At 37.8% G+C, this 22316-nt stretch overlaps 1 protein-coding gene across 2 annotated transcripts in view; it reads right to left on the bottom strand.

The window, feature by feature from the left end:
• Nucleotides 1–22316, bottom strand: part of ADAMTS6 (ADAM metallopeptidase with thrombospondin type 1 motif 6) — a 163345-nt gene that overhangs the window by 47593 nt on the left and 93436 nt on the right. For both annotated transcript variants that reach the window (XM_075078308.1, XM_075078309.1), the window contains exons 12-14: nucleotides 17011–17118; nucleotides 11036–11181; nucleotides 8733–8796 (exon numbers count right to left, since the gene is read on the bottom strand). In XM_075078308.1, the coding sequence (XP_074934409.1) occupies nucleotides 8733–8796; nucleotides 11036–11181; nucleotides 17011–17118 (318 nt within the window). The remainder of the gene's footprint in view (nucleotides 1–8732; nucleotides 8797–11035; nucleotides 11182–17010; nucleotides 17119–22316) is intronic.

The raw sequence follows: 22316 nt of genomic DNA, 5'->3' as shown, positions 1-22316 counted from the left end.
GTGATATAAATGAAAATAGTGGATATTAGACAGTATTTAAATTAGACAACATTTAAATTTAAATTTTAAATTTTCTCTGTAAATCACTCTATTATCTCCTGCTAATTAAAATACATTTTTGAATATGGTGAAAAAAAATAGTAGCGATACAGTGAGAATAGAAAATAACTATGTAAATAAAACAGTAAGAATTTTTGAAGTTTTTTAATAGTAACACAAATTAAATTTGCCTCTTTGCATCATATTCTCCAAGAAGTGGAAGGATCAGTCCTGACCCACATCTAAGTTTGAGCCTAAATATCTCTGATACTTGTCACTGCACCTTATTCTTCAGTCCTACTTGCTTAGATAGTAATTTACATGGCTGGTATTTTAAGCTCCCCTTACAAGGTAATCAAATCACACACCCCTCCCCTAATGAAATCCTTTTTCTGAATACTTATACTACGACAAAATAGTAACATATGAAGATTAGTAAAGAAAGATCAAGACTTCCATATTCGTACTACTAAAAAAAAATCTTGCAATCTGATCTTTGAGATGCAGTCTTACTTCTGTTGTTTGATGGTGATCTTGGATGTATTTTGGGGTAACAATATCACTTCATAAATGACGTGGATAATGGGGAAGAGTATACCCTCAACAAGTTTGCTGATAACACAAAACAGTGAGAAGTGGTTGATATGCCGGCAGGTTGTGCTGCTGTCCAGAGGGACCTTGATGGGCTGGAAAAATAGGCCCACATGAACCTCATGGATTTCAACAAGATGTGCAAAGTCCTGCACCTTCAGAGTAACAACCCGATGCCCCAGCACATGCGGAGGGCCACCCAGCTGGAAAGGAGCTTTGCAAAAAAGGGCCTAGGGGCCCTGATGGACACCAAGTTGAACATCAGCCAGCAAGGTGCTCTTGTGGCACAGAAGGTTAGTGGTATCCTGGGCTGCAACAGGAGCATCTACAGTAAGTCCAGGAAGGTGATCCTTCCCCTCTATTCAGCACTGGTCACGCCTACAATACTGTGTTCAGTTCTGGCTCCTCAGTATGAGAGACACATGGCCATACTAGAGAGAGTTCAACAAAAGGGCAGCAAGGGCCTGGAGCATATATCATATGACAAAAGGTTGAGAGAGCTGCGACTGTTCAGCCTGGAGAAGAGAAGGCTCAGGGGAGGATCTCATCAATATGTACAAATATTTAAAGGGAGGGTGTAAAGAGGATGGAGCCAGGCTCTTTCCAATGGTGCCCAGTGATGGGACTGGAGGCAATGGGAACCAATGGAAACACATGTTCTTCCTGAACATCATGAAACCCTCTGCTGTGAGGGTGACCGAGCACTTGTACAGATTGCCCAAAGAGGTGGTGGAATCTCCCTCCTTGGAGATATCTGAAGGCCGCTGGACATGGTCCTGGGCAACCTGCTGAGGTTTGAGGAAGAGGGACTATACAAGATGATGTCCAGAGGTCCCCTTGTAAGCAAAGCAAAGTTCATCTTTTACCCTATTACACATCAATTCAGTTTTTGCCACAATTTAAACTGCTAAAATCACTGTCCGTATCCTTTTCTTCTTGAACCAGCTCTGGTACTCTGACAGAAAACCTACTACACACAAGTATGCATAGCCTGCAATCTCACTGCTAATAAGAACAGCAGACAAGGCTGGGAATACCTGGGAGCAGCTGAAGGAACTGTGGGAGCAAAGCCCCTCACAGTGTTCCTGCTTTCTTGATGTTTTATCTGGTTTTGGTAGTCCTGCAGATTAAATCTTGGTTTCCTATCCTGCAAGTACTGTCAAATTAACTTCACAAACTGCTATATCAATGGTATAAAAACTTCTACATAACCTGGTGCCTTTGGCTCTAAAAATGGAAATCCATCAATCCATAAGCAGATTTAGTAGCCTCTGCAATAAAGTCAGTTTCTTTTTCTGTGGCTAACTCTCCTCAGTGAATACTGACAGAGGGATCTGGACAGACAGGAGAGCTGAGCAATCATCAACTATATAAAGTTTAACAAGAGCAAGTGCCAGATTTTACACCTGGGGCATGGCAACCCTGGATGTACGTACAGGCTGGGGAATGAGAGGCTGGACAGCAGCTCTGTAGGGGTACTTGGGGGTTCTGGTCGACAGCAAGTTGAACATGAGCCAACATTGTGCCCTGGCAGCCAAGAGGGCCAACTGAGTCCTGGGGTGTATAAAGCCCTGCACTGCAGCTGGTCGAGGGAGAGGATTGTCCTGCTCTTCTCTGCGCTGGTGCGGCCTCACCGTGAGTACTGTGTTGAGTTTTGGGCACCGCAGTGCATTAAGGATATAAAGCTACTAGAGAGTGTCCAGAGGAGGGCCATGAAGTTGGTGAAGGGTTTAGAGGAGAAACTGTATGAGGAGCAGCTAAAGTAATTTGGGTTTTTTAGCCTAGAGAAGAGGAGACTAAGGGGAGACCTCATTGCGGTTTACAGCTTCCTCACAAGTGGAGGAGGAGGGGCAAGCACTGATCTCTCTGGTGACCGATGACAGGACCCGAGGGAATGGCAGGAAGATGTGCCAGGGGAGGTTTAGGTTGGATATTAGGAAAAGGTTCTTCACCCAGAGGGTGGTGGAGCACTGGAACACACTCCCTAGGGAGGCAGTCATGGCACTAAGCCTGGCAATATTCAAGAAGCACTTGGACAACGCCCTAAATTACATGGTGTGAATTTGGGGTTGTCCTGTCCAGGGACAGGAGTTGGACTTGATGATCCCTGTGGGTAGCTTCCAACTCAGGATATTCTATGATTCTATGGTTCTAATTACCAAATGTTAGCCTGAAACCTGCAACATTCTGTGATCTGAAGCATAGAATGCAACTTGTAAATTTTTTTGCTGTTGCATAATTTTCCTACCTTATTTAGCATCTCACCAATACCTGAGAGGAAGTAAAACAAAGGCTATGACCTCAAGAAATGCATTAAAAATCATGTTTGACAAACCTGATCGCCTTCCACAACACAGTAACCTGCTCAGTTGATGTGGGTCAAGCAGTGGACATTGTCTACTCGGATTTCTCCAAGGCTTTCGATACGGTTTCCCACAGCCTCCTCCTAGAGAAACTGGTGTGTTAAGGTCTAGACAAGTGGTCCATGTGGTGGGTGGGGAACTGGCTGACAGGCCGCACCCAGAGGGTGGTGGTAAATAGCTCGTTTTCCAAGTGGCAACCTGTCACAAGTGGGGTCCCCCAGGGATCAATGTTGGGCGCAATGTTATTCAACATCTTCATAAGTGATCTGGATAATGGGATCAAGTGTGGCCTGATGAAGCCTGCTGATGATACCAAATTGAGTGGTACACTTTGGAAGGGAGAGCCACCCTGCAGAAAGACGTGGGTAGGCTGGAAGAGTGGGCTAACAAGAACCATACGAAGTTGAACAAGGAGAAGTGTAAGGTCTTACACCTGGGAAAACATAACACGGGAGTGCAGCACAGACTGGGATCCACCTGGCTGGAGAGCAGCTTTGTGGAAAGGGACCCGGGGGTTCTGGTGGACAGGAAGCTCAATATGAGCAAACAGTGTGCTGCTGCGGCCAAGAATGCCAGCAGGATGCTGGGTTGCACCAAAAAGGGCATCGCCAGCAGAGAGAAAGAAGTCATCATCCTGCTCTACTCAGCGCTTGTCAGGCCACACCTGGAGTACTGTGTACAGTTCTGGTCCCCGCTATACAAAAACGATGTGGACAGGCTGGAAGGGGTCCAGAGAAGGGCCACCAAGACAAACAAAGGATTGGGAAGCTGCCACACGAGGATAGGCTGGGACAACTGGGTTTGTTCAGCCTTGAGAAAAGAAGGCTCAGGTGACACCTTATCACCACGTCCCAGTATTTAAAGAGTGGCTACAAAGGAGATGGAGACTCCCTTTTTACAAGGAGTTACATAGAAAAAATGAGGAGTAATGGGTACCAGTTACTCCTGTGGAGATTCCGACTGGACACAATAGGAAAATTTTTCACAGTGAGGACAGTCACCATTGGAATAATCTCTTCAGGGAAGTGATGGATCCCCCAACATTGGACACTTCTAAGATTTGGCTGGACAGGGTGCTGGGCCATCTTGTCTAGACTGTGCTTTTGCCAAGGAAGGCTGGACCACATAATCCTTAAGGTCCCTTCCAGCTGGTATTCTATGATTCTATGATTCTTTGAAACTCATAGGTGTAGAAACGAAAAATCATTACTGCACTGAAGAGTGTTAACAAATCATTGAACCAACATTGACATGACAGCAAACGTCTTATGTCACATAAATCTGTTTATCTTGGAGCTTAAAGTGAGGCAGACTTCAGTAATTGAACTAATTGTTTTTCCTATTAACAAAGAGCTATGCTACACCTCACAGAACATGAGAAATACAGCCAGAAGGGTGACAGTTGAAACTCAGGTACTGTTCCAAGACATAGCTCCTCACATGAATCCATTTTAGAAAAAACAGATTGAAAATATTAAAATTATGAAAGAAATGAACAATATCTGTGAATGTATGCATAATGGAAGGAACTAACAATAGCATTTGCCTACATTCTATTAAAAGAAAAAAACCTGAAGAACAAGTCTTTTAAATGTATGTATACGCACATACTTTTATATAGATAAACCATTCACAGAACTTGTAAGCAAAACAGGTTTCATATTGTATATAAAAAATTAGGAAGCTTTTACAGTTTTACATGCATATCAAAGTAAGCTTTACCTCCTATATATATTTTAAAGCAGACAATGAGTTACTTTAACTGACTAATTATAAGCCTTCCAATTCTATTAACATATTCTATTTTTTTAAATTAAAAATACTTTGGTTGGAAAAATACATATATTTTTGTTAGAGATAGTGTGGTTCATGGCAGAAAATAAGTTTCTGATGAGTGTGTTCTTTCTACCACCCTTTTGTTTCCAGAACTCATTAGCTAATGTTCTTTTCTGCTGATCTCAATGTTTCCATTAGCAGATGCCTTTTGAATTAAGAAGTCATATATGGCTTTGGAAGTGTTTGATGAGAAGTAAGCATAGTAGGAGTGTGCACGCTGTTTGCAAAGAATAAAAATAGTCAAAAGAAAGGGCAACAGAACTAGCTCATCTCTGAAAGAAAAATGAAGTCAAAATGAGGGTTTTTTTGGTTTATGAGTAGTAGGAGCTTTAGGGAGTGCTACGTTGAAAATTACAGATGGGCAATGAATGTTGACACCGCAAAAAAAGGAACCATTCAACAAAAGAGAGGTACAAAACACATTTTTCATAAAAACAATGACAGATTTGCATGCTTTTAACACATACATTAACCAAATATACCATTCCATTAAAAATGTCAAGCACTAAGGACTGCCATTAATCTTGAAACAAAATCTACTAGTCTCAGCAGCCCTTAGTTATGTAGGACCCTAAATATTACTATAAAAGAAATAGACTATAATCATCAAAACCATTAAGGCAGTAAACTTAAACTTCTGTAAGTACCAATGTTTACACACTTGAAAACCATACCCCAAAGATATGCTAAAAAAATGATTCACAGTCAAACTGTAAGAATGGCATTTCCAAATTGCCTGGCTCAAGCCTGCAAATGTTCAAGATTTGTTTTTAAGACCTAGACAATGAAATGAAAAGTTTCCTCTCCAATTTCTTGTTTAAATTATTGATGGAAATCTGAGTATAGGTAGGGAATTAACATCCTGGAATAGAGGACTATAATTTTAAAATATTTTGATAAATTGGAGCCATGGTCTGAAATAAGGCAATAGATGCAAATTACTACACTTAAGTAGGAACAATCCACTGTGCAAACACAAGCTGAGGAATGACTTCCTCAACAGCAGTACTTAAGAAAGGGATTTGGGCATTATGGATCAATACAGACTAAATAAACAGTCACTCCTGAAAGAAAAATGAACACAATACTGAAATAAATAAACAGAAGCTCATCACTGAGATGACAGACTAACTTATCTCTGACAGGCCTCAGCCAGAATCCTGTGCAGAGGTTTGGGCATTGTGCTTCAGGAAGATGTGCGCTACTGGGAACCCAAAGACTATTAACACAGAGGCTGCCTAGTGTAAAGAAGGCTAAGAGGAGACATGATAGTAGTCTGCAAACACAGGAAAGGCTTCTATAGAGGGAATATTATCAGCTGCCTTCCTACTGGGGAAAGAGTAAATAAGGGTCTTAACGGATGTGAAAACATACACTATATTCTATGGAAATTGTCCTGACTGTAAGGATATTGAAGAATCCTAATGATATTTCCTGGAATGGAAGTACTTCAAAATAGGTCAGCTGCCAAACCATCAGTTAAGAACAGTTTAATGACAGTTCATTTTGCCTTTGAGCCAGGGAGTAGCCTGAATGGCCTCCTCAGATACCTTCTAGATGTTCTTTCTGTCACTCTATAAGCTTCCTCTCAGTAATAAACAAATAAACAAAGAAGGGAAGCAAAACCAATGAAGAATAAAACTGTCTGAAAGTGTCTGACACTAAGAAATAACATATGATAAGAATAAGACAAATCCTAGCAACATTTCAACGGTATCACAGGTAGCTCTAGTATGATCGTTAATAAAAAGCATTAAAAAATTTTGTATATTTGTGAGGGAGCTGGATTACATATTATGTAAACTTTCTTGTATACTAGTTACTGTGGTAGAAGCTAAACAATATCTATTGCAGATAAATATTTCAAATAAGAATGTCTGGGAAATTACCTCACAAGAGTCCTCAAAGAGTGAAGGGAGGAGGGATCCAGTGTCTCAGTGTGAATTTTTTAATAGATCTTAGACTGTGTGTACAAACTGAAACAGTGCTAATGCAAAACGGTCATTATTTGAAAAGGACAAATAGAATATCAGTAGTTACAGTTTGCCTGGTATCAATGGCAAATAAACAGAAAAGTTGGTAGAGACCTGACTCAAACAGGTTTAAAAGTATTTTGTGTAAGAATAGGTTTTATGACTAAAACTTTTTACTATTTCGGGTTAAATTAAAAGGATAATGGAATATGCTTAGATTTTGATTAGGCACTTAGTACTACACAACTGAAAAAAAACAGAAACAAACCTATACTAGTTCAGTAAAGCATACATTAGACTTATTAAACATTGACTGACAGATTTCAATGGACAGATTTCAGTAAGGAATCATCTCTTGCTGAATTCCTAAGTGAATTTCCTATCAACTGTAAGAATAAGAAACACTCTCAGTGTTACTCAACATTTTCATTTGTGAATTAGAGCTATTAAAAAATTTCTTGCTTATGAAGTCTTACAGTTAGAAAAAGACCATCTGAGTGAAAATAAAGAGGAAGGTAAATTAATTACAGCAGATCATCTGACAAGCTGGATCCATTTAAATGAAAATTGCACAAAGACATCTACAGAAAAAAAGAAGATGGTCAAAGTTTCAGAAGGTGTACTGTAATTTGGAAGGTTGTATGACTGGAGAAGTTTTACAGCTCCTACTGGACAAGCAGTTCAGCTTCAGTTTCTCTTAGAACACTGTGGCCAAAAGGTCTAACACACTTCATGGCTGTATGAACACAGCAGCTGTGATTAGCAGTTGGTATGTAATTTTTGATTTGGAAATTGGTAATACTGCCTAGTAATGAAAATAATCTCCACAGAGAAGTTTGCCAAACCAATACTTATGATAATTAGTAATGATTATAAAACCAAGCTTTTTTCAAGGAAGCAGCATATTAATTATTGTATTTTTTCCTGAAATATATCAAAAGACAAACAGGTAAAACAACACCTTTAGGTACAGATTCAGTGTCACAAACTTTCTTGATTTAAGAAGAAGATTAAGAGACATTTGAAGCTAAAATAACATGAAAGCCTGTTTATGTTTGTAGTGTTACTGACTTGGAAGCTTACTAGTGAATTTATTGGTGCGCTTTTTTTTCTCGTAAAACTTTCAACCTACTTAAAGTTGAAATTTACGTTCATAACTTGATTGTATACATTTATACTCTGCCCCACTGTAGTAGTACAAATGGAGTACAAATGAAAGGTAGTTCATTATTTGATGGGCTCAGCTCTAAAATAAAACTGCATGATCATCCTAATAATACAAGAACCAGTGGGTACCTGATGGCAAAACAGCAGGTTTAAAACACACCAAAATAAATATATTTTCACAGAATGCATAAGAGGATCGTGTAGCACATTAGCACTGGAAGTTATAAAGGTATAAAAAGGGTAAGATTGTTTAAAAGATTCATGGGGGACACTTCCATTTGTGGCAGTTAATGTGGTACAGATAAAATGTGGAGCTCAGAAATCTTTAGACACTCTGCTTCTGGAAACTCATACAGTATATCCATGGAAAAGCCATGCCTTGGTTGCCAAAAGTTTATCGTTTTTCCCTAAACACCTGCTATTGGACAGCGCTGGGAGACAAGTCACTGGGCTACACAAACCTTCGCTCTGATGTGGAATGTTACCTGTTCACCGTTAACATGGATGCTCAAGCTGAACTCACTCCAGGCCTTAATGCAAAGGCACCAGCTGGGCATCACATTGATATATGGATCCTAACTTTTAGCAGAACACATAGGGTGCCTGCAATACAGAAGTGCCTCACAGGACTGTTTGCTAATAAAAAGAATTCACAGCTTTTCTGCACTAGGAGAAAATGCACTGGGAGAAAATGCGTCCTTTGCTGCTAAATATAAAACAGACAAGTTGGCTATACTTTTACAGTGGAACAACATTTACTTACATCAGTATTACACGAGCGATACCGCTTCCTTTCTCCAAGACAGTACTTGCCTCCACCTGAAGGCCTGGAAAAACATGTTTTAAGTATCAGTATATGTATTAGTACAAACACAAATTCATAAGATATACCTATGCATTATTAGTGTAAATACAAGTCCAAGACATATATTAGGTAAATAAAAGTACATGGAAGTTTTAAGGTGAGATTTTAGAATAATTTATTTAATAAGAATTGTAGCATTGACTTGATTTAGAGCAGATGCAAAACAATACTGGGTACTTGAAAATTACTCACATAGTGTTCATCTAATTTTCATAGATCCCAAGCAATACAGTTTAATTGTATTTTGAACATACTAAAAAGGCATTGTTTTTAATTATTTTCTTGCTTCGTAAAATCAGAATGAGAAATGCATGAACAACCTGTGTGATTTTTTTTAAATCTTCTCATATTACACTTGAAAATATAACAAATGAAGCAATGCTGCCTGCTAAATACTGGAGCCAGTAAGGACTGCATTTCCTAGTTTAAGAATCTGATTCTGATTTTAATTCAGCAGTATTAAATCTAAGGAAACTCCAGAGTAAGCAGGTTTCTATTAGTGTGAATAAGACATTGGCTCTTAAATCCCCAAACTGTTCAAGAACCTTATCTATCTTCCACAGAGGTCAAATAATTAATTAACATTGACTTAAATGGAAGATTAATCAGACTCCAGCTCTTTGGCTCGTAACTTGAAAGCAGAAATGAAAAACAGTTGGTGTTTGTTTTATAATGAAGAAATAAAAGAATTTACAGTTAACTAAAAAGAAAAACAATACTATTTTTCACATTACAGATCTTTAACCAGGCAATACTATGCTTGAACCAAAAGGAATTTTCTTCCTAATGCACATACCCCCCCAACCCTGCAAATGCATTTGCTTGCTGTATTGTTGAACGTTTAAAATTTAATCACCTTTCAACATACCAACCCATGTGGTGACAGGAGTAGTTTAAAAAAAAATCTCAGGAAATTACTCATGCTCCAAACACTTCACTAGCAATTTTACATATTACTGTGAAAAAAATGAATTTATTATTCTCTCATTAACATAGTCTGACATGTTATCGATGCACATGGATAACTTTTGCTTCTGAATTCATTCAGTAAGTAGCGCTATCTGCCAGATTTGATAGTTATTGCTAATGATAGGAGGTGAACAGACCACCTTAAGTAGCAGTAATGTGACATTATGGTGCCTGTCTTGCAAAGCGCAGTGGAAAGCTGATGTACAGCCTGGCTCGCAAAACACAGGTACAAGATACAAAGAACCTAAGTGTACAGAGAGGAAAAGATAAGAAAGGAATGACAAAAGCCACAGACTTTCATGAAAGAAGCACAAAAGCTTAATGTTTTCAAGAAAACGTGGTCTTAAAAACAAATAATGGTGATGGAAATGGCGATTATGGGACATGACAAGAACAAAGTACAGAGTAATAAAACTATCCTTCCGCAAAGACATATAGCTGTGATGAGGTAACCAGAACAGGTCAAGCAGCAAGAGAAAAAAAGCAGTGATTTGTTCAGCAAAATACAGCAATGGAAATAAGTAAGCATTCCTCATGTGAGAAGCGTTAGTGACAGAGAGAGGAGCACTTACCTGACAGACCTTCTCTGGAACAGTGCTCAGGACATTGGAAAGCAGACAGATGACAGGACCAGTACAGATACACACAACAGATCAAGCTGTAGTGGAGAAGGGGGCCCCTCTTGAGAAAGAGTAGATGGACCAATAGGGAGTAGTGGCATGGAGAGAAGTTGCTGAATTGTTTTAAGAGTCAGTGGGAAGTCACAACTAAGTGTTGGACAACACAAAATATAAATGTATGCAACATAATATCACTAACTACGGTTTACATGTAAGCAGTTGTATGCAAAAGCTTGGAACCCTGTGTTGTTTTTTTAATAAGTAACTGGCAATAGTTTTATATCCTAGTCAAGCATTAGAGGTAATATGTCTTAAGAAAGAAATTATCTAAGGCATAATTTAAATATATCCTGCATGAACAGCAAGTTGTAGAAAGAAAGCCATTCTGGTTACTGCTAAATATAAATCCAGCTATCTTTATAGTACATAAGATATATTAAAAATGTTAAAAGTATGTCTAGTGAACTCCTGTTGAAGTGTTTCTGTCTGCTATTTTCAAGACAAATGTTGGCAAACTCACAAAACATTTTTACAGATAACATGTGAAACCACAGTTTTGAATAATTTCCAAATGTGTCTTTTTGTTGGCTCCGGCTTACTTTAGCTACTTACGCTGGACTGTCACAGTGTCTTATAGATGAGGAGACTCCTCCCCCGCAGGTCCTGCTGCACTCTCCCCATATTGACCATGGACCCCAACCCCCATCTATGCTCTGGGGCCAAGTGCCAAAGGGTACGCACTCTCCCTGATAACACCACTGAAAGATTTCACAAAAAAACCACAAAATTAGCTTCTAGGCTGACAGAGTTATCAAGACAGAAAAATATAAGGGTCAGGCAATGACCAATTATAGGCATTAGCATTCTCTGTATAGATAACAAGACTAATATTTTACTTATTCTAGCCATGTTTAGACAATGGTGAGGGTGTGTGTGATTTGTTAATTGTCTTCACTAAGACCTGAATTATAGGTCCATAACACACACCAGAAGTTAAAGCAAGCTTAAAATAAAGATTTTCTTTTTTCTTCATACATCCTCCTTCATGTTTCACATTAAAGGAACGGCAAGTTGCTTACATTCTTTTAAACACCAAGATTAATTTCTAAGATTAGTTTAGTAAAACACTCTCCACTCAGGATTCATGCAGGGCCTTCATTATACAAAATGAAAAATTCCCCCCCAGTAATATTTTTAAGAAAGTATTCCCTTGCATTTTAAAAAAGAAAATCTGGATGACGTTACAATGGAAGAAGAATTTCTTGCAGTATTTCATTTATACTAACCCTACAGACATAATAAAAGTAGTGCCAAAGGATTAGACATTGTACAGAAAATCATTATATAACAGTGACTGGCCACTTGTTCAGGGGCAGAATGAACATGCGTACTTCACTCACGCAAACACACTTTGCAATATGGTTACTTACATCAGACATACAAAATGACTGACATTTCACACAAATGGCTAATTGTTAAAATAAATTTATAATTTCCCTAGTCAGAAACTTCTTAAAAATCATTCAGAAATATTTCTGGAGCCCATAGTTTGATCGACATTCTGGTGTCTAATGCATCACTCAGAATCTGGAGTAGTTCAGTTAGATAACCCTTTCTAACCATCACAGGCTTAGGTGATAGCGTAGAGCACGGCCTCAGGTCTATTGTGACCTGAATCAGCACATTTGACTTCTAAAAGCTGGGCATCTGCTGTTCAACTCCCTTGAATTACCAGAACAGACATAGTATTGACCCTTTCCAAAAAGAAACCCAGACAACTTCTGTGTCCAAAATCAGCCATTCGAATCTGACAAAAAACACTGAGACATGCAAAGACGACATGGCCAGACAGACATACCCCTGTCCACCCATAAACAGTACTGGAAGACTCAGTGTTGATTTTATACTAATAGGTACAGCAAAGCCAAGCTTTCTCTTATCCTGTGCCCTAAGGCTCACCTGAGGTCAGAGTCCCAGCAGTGTAGGGCATATGTAAACAAGCAAAGATAGCTATTCACGATTACCTGAATTACTCTAGATTTTTCTGAAAGCAACTGAAAAGATAATTTAACCTTCAGTCATTACTCAGAAGAAAAAAAATAGGAGTTTGATATGAACAATGATTATACAGGATGTTAGTTAAAGAAAACATACAAAACCCTTATTTCTTGATTAGAAATTTCATTTTGAATAAAAGCTATTTCTAGACTGTGAAATGTGTCAGAGTCTAAGTGTGTAGCTCTCAAGAATGCACCTTAAAATGATATATTAATATTAATTGCATAGTTTATAAGCTGATTATAATCAGCTAATGCACCTTGATACAACATAGTTTTGCATACAGATGGATGCTACCATTTAATATAACATTTCCTTGCTATTTCCACATTAATAAGTGAAACCTGTTGCATTATTTTTCTAGCCACAGTCATTCTCGCGTCTACTCTCAAAACCTTTTTATCCTCCATGACTTCTTTTTTCTCTGTATGTGCTGTACCTGTTTTAAAACACAGCTGTTAAAATCCAGCACATTTCTGTTTATAAGCTTCATCCTCTACCAGTTAGAGAAACAAAAACAAGCATTAATGTGTCTACAGAAAGGTAAAGCAAACTATTTTATATCTCAAGTTCAAAATGCATTGCCTTTTCTATCAGGTCTGGCTGGGACAGAGTTCTCCTCATAGCAGCCGTATGGTGCTGCATTTTAGGTTTGTGACCAGTGTGGACAACGCACCAATGTTTTAGCCATAGCTGAACAGTGCTGGCTCACCAACAAGGCTTTCTAGGATTCTCAACCTGCCACCCAAGTGAATAGGCTGGAGGTGGGCAAGAGAGGACACAGCTGGGACAGCTGACCCCAACTGACCAAAGGGATACCCCATACCCTATAACTTTATCAGTAAATTGGGGGTGGGGATGTTTCCAAAGTAGCCACTGCTCAGAGAGTGGCTGGGCAACAGCCTGCTGGTGGGAGGTAGTGAGTGATTGCCTTTGATCTCTTTTTCATGTTTATTTCTTTTCCTTTCACCTACTAAACTGTCTATCCCAGCCCACGAGTTTTTCAAACTTTGGCCCTTCTGATTGTCTCCCCCATCCCTGGGAAGGGGTAGTGAGCGAGCAACTGGGTGGGGGCCTAGCTGCTGGATGGGGTCAAGCCACCACACCCTTCAGAAGAAGAAAAAAACAAAGACACAAGGTTTCATGGAGTTTTACTGAGGAAAGGAGGGTTTATCCTTCCTGGAGTTCTAAATTTACAAATCAGAGGTTTATGCCAACAAGCAGGTATCCATGAGAATAACATACCCTTCATATGGAACTTCTCTTAAATCCAGACTATCGCTGAATGTCTGTGTAACATATAACGCAGTCCATACAGTGAACTCACATTTTTAGCTAGTGTGTATATATCCATATATCCATATAGCAGTTTTGCCTCTAATAGTACAATTATGATGGAGAATGAAGTATTTATGTAAATTGCACATGAGCGATTAAAATCTTCCAGTTTTCTTCTCATTACAGCAATAAATTGATAATCATTTTATTAACTAAAGACAATAATCTCCTTGCAGCATTCTATTAAAGATGCCACACAAGTACATGAAAAGTTATCTAATGCTAAAGTCAAAAGCTAAAAGTTCAAATTAATTTTATTCATTTGAATAGGAACACTGAAATTTTTCTTACAGAGATCATCAACAATAAAAAAAAACATATTACTGTGACACATTTGAGATCACTTTTATATTAATATTAGCTGTTTAACAGAACTAAAATTTACAATAGTATGCTTTTAGAAAACTCACACAGCAAGTACTCTATTATTGCAGAAAACTGATTTCATCTTTTGTAGGGAAAAAAAAGATTAATTCAATTTAAATTTGCCATCTCAATGTTAACGATGCATTTTCTATCACTGCTTTTGCAATTATTTTGTAAGAAAGCTTACTCTCTAATAATAACTTAAATTTACCTTAATTTCCAACAATAACTTAAATCATGACACACTCTAGCTATTTAAACTGTCCTTTCATCACACTGTGTTTTCACTTTTTGTACATTTGCCCCTCATTTACATCCTTGGCATGGATCTAAACAATTACGTTAGAAAAGGTTACTTCTTTATTACTTTAAATTTAAAGACAAACATTCCTATCAGTTTTATCTTACTGTTTTACATGCACCATTTCCTCATCAAAGGTTTTTTAAAAATCTGTCAGTTAGTTTACCTTCACAAATACATCTCTGGGTATACCAGAGAGAAACTTCATGTATATTTAAAATTATTACTACAAATTATAAAAAAGTGTACTTTTTTGAACAAAGCCAATATGTAAAACCCTTCACCAAAGCATGAACATATTAAAGCTTCAAAACAGAACACATGTACAAGTTTCATCAGCAGCAAGAAACCACTCTATTTTCTTTCCCTGTATGCAGAAAACGGCTGAGTAACTTTTATGGAAAACACTCTAAAAAACCTTCAGGCGTAGGCAGACATATACTGTGGAAAATTTCAACCCACAGAGTTAAAAGTTTGGCAGGTTTATAAAAGCAACTGAAAGAAGGTTTTATAATAGGATGTTAGGCCATTTTAACTGTAGAAAACCCAACTCTTCCAGTAAGATATTAATGCACATTGCATCAAATTTTGCTTTGAATTAATAGACACAACAAATTTACATTAGTGTAACTAAAAGGAGAAATATGATGAAGTACTCTGAGATCTTGCTAGGCCTTACAGCAGGGAATGTCATATGTTTGGACAGAGCCGAGCAAAATAGGGCCTAATTCGGTTGTGGCCTTCAGGTGTGACTACAATATAAATGTTGTTGTTAATGATGATGATAATGATAATAATGTTTTACAGAATTGTAACTTATTATTTATTTTCTCCTCAGCATGTGGTAAAGAGAACTACATATTTGGAAACAGCTCATATTTTCTGATCTTTTGCTATCAGGACCTATTAATTTACAGGAAGCTTTGAACAGTTTACAAATACAGTTCTCTGCTGTTAACAGGCTGATTAAAGCCTCTGGCAAGTGGACATAGCAACAGTGTCTTAAAGCACCTCAACTCATTCATTGTAGATTCATGATTTAAAAAATACAAATTGAGGCAAATTGTTCCTTGTCATTGACAAGGAGTGGTGGTTCCAAAATAAACCTAGACTGTAGACTTAAGAGTAGGGCTTCTAACATTCTCTTTTACTCTAATAAAAGATAACATTTTTGGTAGAGTAAGGAGGTCTCTATTTTCACTGGCTAACTCTAAGCACTGTATTTTTTTAAATGACCCCTTCAATGAATTTATCTAACATGGTTTACCAATATTTCCAAACTCAGTATGGAAAAGCCATCAGAATGATGCCAGGTCATGGGCCTTGAATGAAGCCATCAACAAGCATTAATAAACTGTGACAGCTGCCAAAAAGCTTTCATTCTTTTTGTTTAAACATCAGATTGCAAGTCAAAATGCAGTGTAATCTTTGCTGAAACTAGCCCAGCTAGCATGGCAAGAGTCAGAATGAGAATAGATCTCAGTAGCTGTTGTTAGGAAAAAATCCAATCTGGAGTAGTAAATTTTATGGACAGATGAAGCAACTCATGGTCAGACACCAGAAATGGTTTAATATAATAAGCTCTCTTCACTTTGTACAAACTTGCATAGTATATATTATCTTGAAAAAAGGCATATGGAATTCACTTTCCCCCCCCAGTACGTATCCTGTAAATTAATAATTAAAATATTTTTCTCTCCTCTTTAAGATCTGTAAAAATTTTGCCTTGTAACTGAGAAACACTTTTACTACTCTTAATCCAAAAGTAAGTTTCGGAACTTCGGCTGAAACTACTGATACAGACATAATTTTAAAATCAGAAGTCACATGTTCAGACAGAGTAGCACTAGACTTATGTATTGCAACGTTGACTTCCTGTAATTTTCTGTTAGGTAGAAGAGTTTATCAGACTGCACAGCAAAGTCCTTCAAAGCCGAACAGTTATGCAAGTGTAACTGAGCACTAAAAGAATAAGTCAAAGTCAAAACAGAGGGTTCACTAGAAAATATGGGCTTTTAGAAAACCCCTTTATTAAGGCCAACATTTTTCTATATACCTGTATGATTCAGCTTATATCTGAAGGAATAAAGATTTATTTTATCTTCTAACAAAGTAACAGAGTTCAGGCTCTAGATCTTTGTTACACATTTTCAAAGTCTATGCCAGACCTAGAGTTGTAACAGTCTTTTATGGAAGAGTGCCATAAAATTTAATAACTATTAAAATAAAGAGTTTTAACAAAAATTACTCAAAAATATACAAAGAGTAAGTAATGTGGGGGTTCGGGTGGGTTGATCCAGGCTATAGAGTTGTATAGCAAGGATATATGTTTTATTAAATTACATATATAAAATAATTGTTAAATAATTCTGTAGGACACTTCCATTAGGACACAAGTGTATTCTGAAATAATAACTCTTTTTTTGAACTCCTATAGTTGCTCGTAAATACTGAATTTTCTAGCTCTTTGTGCGTTCTTTAAACAATAAATTGCTTCTTCAAAGAATAAATTATTTGTACTCACCCCTTTTTCAATGCTCCCTGTTTGGCAAAGAGTACCTTCTGCTGCTGGAATGCTGTTGGTAACACAGCGGTTACTTTTGCTGAGGCACCAGAGCTCTCTACACACTTCCTAGGAAAGAAGGCAGAAGCAAGTTGATGAGAATAAAAGCCTAAAACTGCTCCCAGTCCTCATACACACACATACACATGAATTTGTTTTGAACAGAGACTATTAAGAACTGGGCTGGGGAGATAAATCTATAGATGATTTGGAATATTCTGGAGCAAGTTCAAAGCCACCATATTTTACCTAAGAATATTCTGCCAAAAAAAAAATCTGGAAGCATCAAGTTGATACACTACAAAATGTGTTTTCACACCTGCCATGCAAGTCATGTTTTATAGTTGCTGTTTTCTTGATTAGTGTTAACACTGGGCTTAGCATATTTTAGTGCTGCTGTAAAACCAGTGTTCAGTATCTCCATTACTGTGATTATCTGCCTCAAAATTACATGGTAAAAGATACTACTAATCTTGAAATATGAAACAGCAACAATTATTTTTGTTTCCTTTAGTTACAACCAAGGTTTCTGAGCTCAGACCACTTGCATTCCTCTTTAGTAACACTTGCTAAAACAGTGCACAGGTGTTTAGTACTAATTGAGCTACATACTAAAATATTTCCCTTAGGCTTTTTAGATTTACGGCTGATAATTTCATAAATTATTTAGCCTATCCTACTTCTCACATAGGTTTTCAAATCATGTTTTTTCCTACCGTATTTTCTCATTTGGTTTTACACATTTACTTGTTTCAATTAAGCCAGTTCTGCTGACATTGTTAAAACCATCTAAGGGTTCAAGTTCATAATGCGGACATGATCGAAAGCAGTCCAAACACTGGAAATCTTCATAGCTGCTTCAGTTGCCCTTGGATTTGGCTATGTATGCAGAATGGAATCAGAAGTGTTTTGCTTTTGCAGTACATGACTTACATGATAATCTTTGTTGTACTACTTCGAGATCTGCGCAAGAGTTCACAACATTCTCATAGGTATTTTCTATTTGTAAGTATTTTTCAAAATTTGAAAGACACTCAGATCTTTAAAATGACCTTATGGTAGTCATTACTATTTCATTTTATTTAACCGCTGCTTGAAATTATGTCCTACAAATAATCCTTATATAGAATCTGCGGCTGAACCTTGGTACAGAGAGCAAAAAGGGAAAGATGGTGTGAGTAAATTAAAGTTATGAGGCACTCCCCACCAAAGTTCATTGTTTCTCTGAGGAAATGAATGAGTATCTGGCACCCAACCTACCTTTTCTATACACATCAACAGGCACACTGTTAAGTTTTATGCTGAGATCTGTGTTTCTTCTATTGTACTGCATATACAAATGGATTTATTTATACATTATTCACTAGCAGCTGCAGTAACTGTTCAACAGTACAAGCTTTTCTTGAATAAAGCAAAATTATTTTCCAAGTTTAAAATAAGCTGGTACTATTCTTGCAGGATTGTTAATATATATCATGATTGGTAGAAGCAAGGTATAATTTATAAATCCATTATAAACATACCATATTAGGATGGTCTGAAATGATGAGGCATTAATACTGATGATTTCTTGAGTTTCCATCCAATTTTTGACAATTAGGCCTAAGTAATTTCATCCTATTTGGAAGGTGGCTCTATGAAAACTTAACTGAATTGCTGAGCCTCTTTTTAGAGGAAATATTGCCACTTGTAAAAGCATACCTGCAGCCAATGCAGAATTATCTTACTTTACAGATTAGAATTTTTTGTTGAAGAAATGTGAAGAGTACAAATATTTACTTACTTAAGTAAAACACCTGCTTTTGTGACTCAGCAGATTAAATTTTCAGATTAAGATACACACTCACAAATACAATATATGGTTTAAAATATTACGTAGAAGAGGGAAAGAACAGAAGATACATCACAAAGATTCTTGAAAAATATAACTAGGTTACAAATTCCATAAGCATTAAGGTGTTAAAATTCTACACAAAATCAAATTCACACCTAAATCAACCATGAATCCAAACCTCAATATAGTATAGATTTCAAAGGGAAAACCTAAAACTGATTCCTTTCAGGCACAGTATGAGGTGCTGCTGTCATAATCCTGCCTTATTTACTTTTACACTGAATGCTCATTTTGCTGAGCAAAGTGTAATTTTGTTGTTCATGGTTCATGTGTGATTTGCATTGTCAAATGATAATTAAGTGTCAGACTGTGGCAATTCTACGTGTGACCCTGTGTTTATTTTTCATTTGATCAAGTTCAAATATTTAAATTAATAGCTGTGCTGACCTTGTGAAGTTTGATTCAATGTTTTGGAAAGCCAAAAATTCACGTGCATTAAGAAACAGATATTTCAACCATTCCAATATAGACAGAAACAATAAATCAGATCTGGATTAACAGTCTGGAATTTGAAAACATCTGTATTTCAGGGTGATTTGAATCCAGAATTCTGGTTTGTGCTCCAGAGTTTACGTGCAGAATTTCGCTATTGATATGCCTACACAAATATAGCATCTATGTATTAACATATAACGGAAAGTAACAATTAAAACCTGTATTTCATTGCCAGGCTAACATACCCACAAACAAGAGTATTCAACAATTTTCTTCCAGTAAGATTCTTCCTGTATACTCAGGCTTCTTTGTGGCACTAGACTCCTCCAAATTCACTGAACTAACACCACCCAGACATTTTAGTTCCAAACAAATAATCAGCTGAGCTGTGTGAATTAATGGGTACAGCACTCCAAAATTATTTTAGTCATTCATCTGTTTGCAGGATGATTCTAAGCATGTCAGCCACCTCCCTGCTCCACAAAGTGAGAAAAAGACTTCTTCCTAAGTTGCTTTGGTAGATAGAATGAAAAGCAGTATATCAAAACTAGATATTCTTACTGACACAGTCTGATATTCCTTATTCAGACCTTAATTTCAGTAGGAGTTTGCCTCAGTAAATCCCTAAAGACAAAAGTAATGTAAAGATACGGTCCCCCACATTCTCCTCCTGGAGAAATTGATGCGTTATGGCCTAGACAAGTGGTCTGTGCAGTGGGTGGGGAACTGGCTGACAGGCCGCACCCAGAGGGTGGTGGTAAATAGCTCGTTTTCCAAGTGGCAACCTGTCACAAGTGGGGTCCCCCAGGGATCAATGTTGGGCGCAATGTTATTCAACATCTTCATAAGTGATCTGGATAATGGGATCAAGTGTGGCCTGATGAAGCCTGCTGATGATACCAAATTGAGTGGTACACTTTGGAAGGGAGAGCCACCCTGCAGAAAGACGTGGGTAGGCTGGAAGAGTGGGCTAACAAGAACCATACGAAGTTGAACAAGGAGAAGTGTAAGGTCTTACACCTGGGAAAACATAACACGGGAGTGCAGCACAGACTGGGATCCACCTGGCTGGAGAGCAGCTTTGTGGAAAGGGACCTGGGGGTTCTGGTGGACAGGAAGCTCAATATGAGCAAACAGTGTGCTGCTGCGGCCAAGAATGCCAGCAGGATGCTGGGTTGCACCAAAAAGGGCATCGCCAGCAGAGAGAAAGAAGTCATCATCCTGCTCTACTCAGCGCTTGTCAGGCCACACCTGGAGTACTGTGTACAGTTCTGGTCCCCGCTATACAAAAACGATGTGGACAGGCTGGAAGGGGTCCAGAGAAGGGCCACCAAGACAAACAAAGGATTGGGAAGCTGCCACACGAGGATAGGCTGGGACAACTGGGTTTGTTCAGCCTTGAGAAAAGAAGGCTCAGGTGACACCTTATCACCACGTCCCAGTATTTAAAGAGTGGCTACAAAGGAGAGGGAGACTCCCTTTTTACACGGAGTCCCATGGAGAGGACAAGGGGGAATGGACACAAGTTGCTCTTGGGGAGATTCTGATTAGACACCAGAGGCAAATTTTTCACAGTGAGGACAGTCAACCATTGGAATAATCTCCCCAGGGAAGTGGTTGACTCAGCTGTGTTGGACACCTTCAAGAGTTGTCTGGACAGGGTGCTGGGCCATCTTGTCTAGGCTGTGCTCTTCCTAGAAAGGTTGGACTAGATGATCCCTGAGGTCCCTTCCAACCTGTGATTCTGTGATTCTGTGATAAGATTACTATGGGCTTTATCATACTATTAATATTTGAGCAAAAACCTCTGCGTAAATCAGAAAGGAGTTCTGTTTGAGACAGACAAACAATATCCCCAAATCAACAGAATATTTCCTTATGGAAAGCTATGCAAAACACAGAGGATTTGTTAACAAAAATAATGCAGTGTATCAACTTGTAGGAGTAATTTATATTAAAAATAAGAAATTAAAGTATTTTTGCTATTTCTTTTAAATATAGCCAAACTTCTTAAGTTGTTTATTTTCCCCTGCTGTTTTGCATTTAAAAGAAAGAGTAGAATCTGAAGGACATTCTCCATCACCCTGTACATGATATGAAAAATAACATCAATAGTCATTTGAAAACAAATAAGATACCTAAAAAGAAGTGAACAATCAATCTGTGCTGTTATTTCATTAAATGAAAATGGAATTATACCAGGTACTACTATGGCCATGTTGTCTTTATTTTCAGCTGATTTTGGAAAGTTGACAGAGAAATTCTGACTAAGGTGCTTAAAGCCTTCTGCACTGCAGCTCAACCCTATACCTGGTACTACCGTAGTTTCAGCGTTACTCATTTCAGCTATTTCCTTACTACCACTACCCTATCTGTAACATCTCTAAGCAACTGCTTTTAATAAGCAAGCCTCAAAACATACGAGGAACTGCCCTGGAAAGGACAGGTCCAAATTTACTAGTAGAAAGTATACTGATTCTTTTCACAACCTAACACACACACACCCATGCATGCATACCCACACACCGACCCCCACCCACCAACGTAAGGTGACCCTTTAAGGTAGCGTTTTCTTCACTGGCAGACACAGGATGAAGCTAACATATCTTTTGCCAACATTAAATTTGTGTAAATAATCTACTGAAACTAAAAGAAGTATAATCTGAAAATCAATCAACGACCTCAAAGGCAGTCTACACATGTGTGGATTTAATAACTATAAATTTGTAAAGCAAACAAGGGCAAGTATTTCAAAAATCCAGGAAACATAAACTGAAGCTGAGGCCTTTCACAAGATCAAGACAAGATAGATGACAACCTGTAACGGTGTATCTTAGGGCTCCATGACTTCAGTTTGGAATTCGGATGCTTGTATTTGCAGTAAATTAAACAAAGCTGAACCCATCTAGAGAAAAAAAACAGCAAATCAAATCATCTT

The sequence above is a fragment of the Phalacrocorax aristotelis genome, chromosome Z (genome assembly GCF_949628215.1).
Source record: "Phalacrocorax aristotelis chromosome Z, bGulAri2.1, whole genome shotgun sequence".
NCBI classification, from domain to species: domain Eukaryota; kingdom Metazoa; phylum Chordata; class Aves; order Suliformes; family Phalacrocoracidae; genus Phalacrocorax; species Phalacrocorax aristotelis.
The sequence above is the reverse complement of the archived record's forward strand: the minus strand, read 5'-3'. Positions and strand labels throughout refer to the sequence as shown.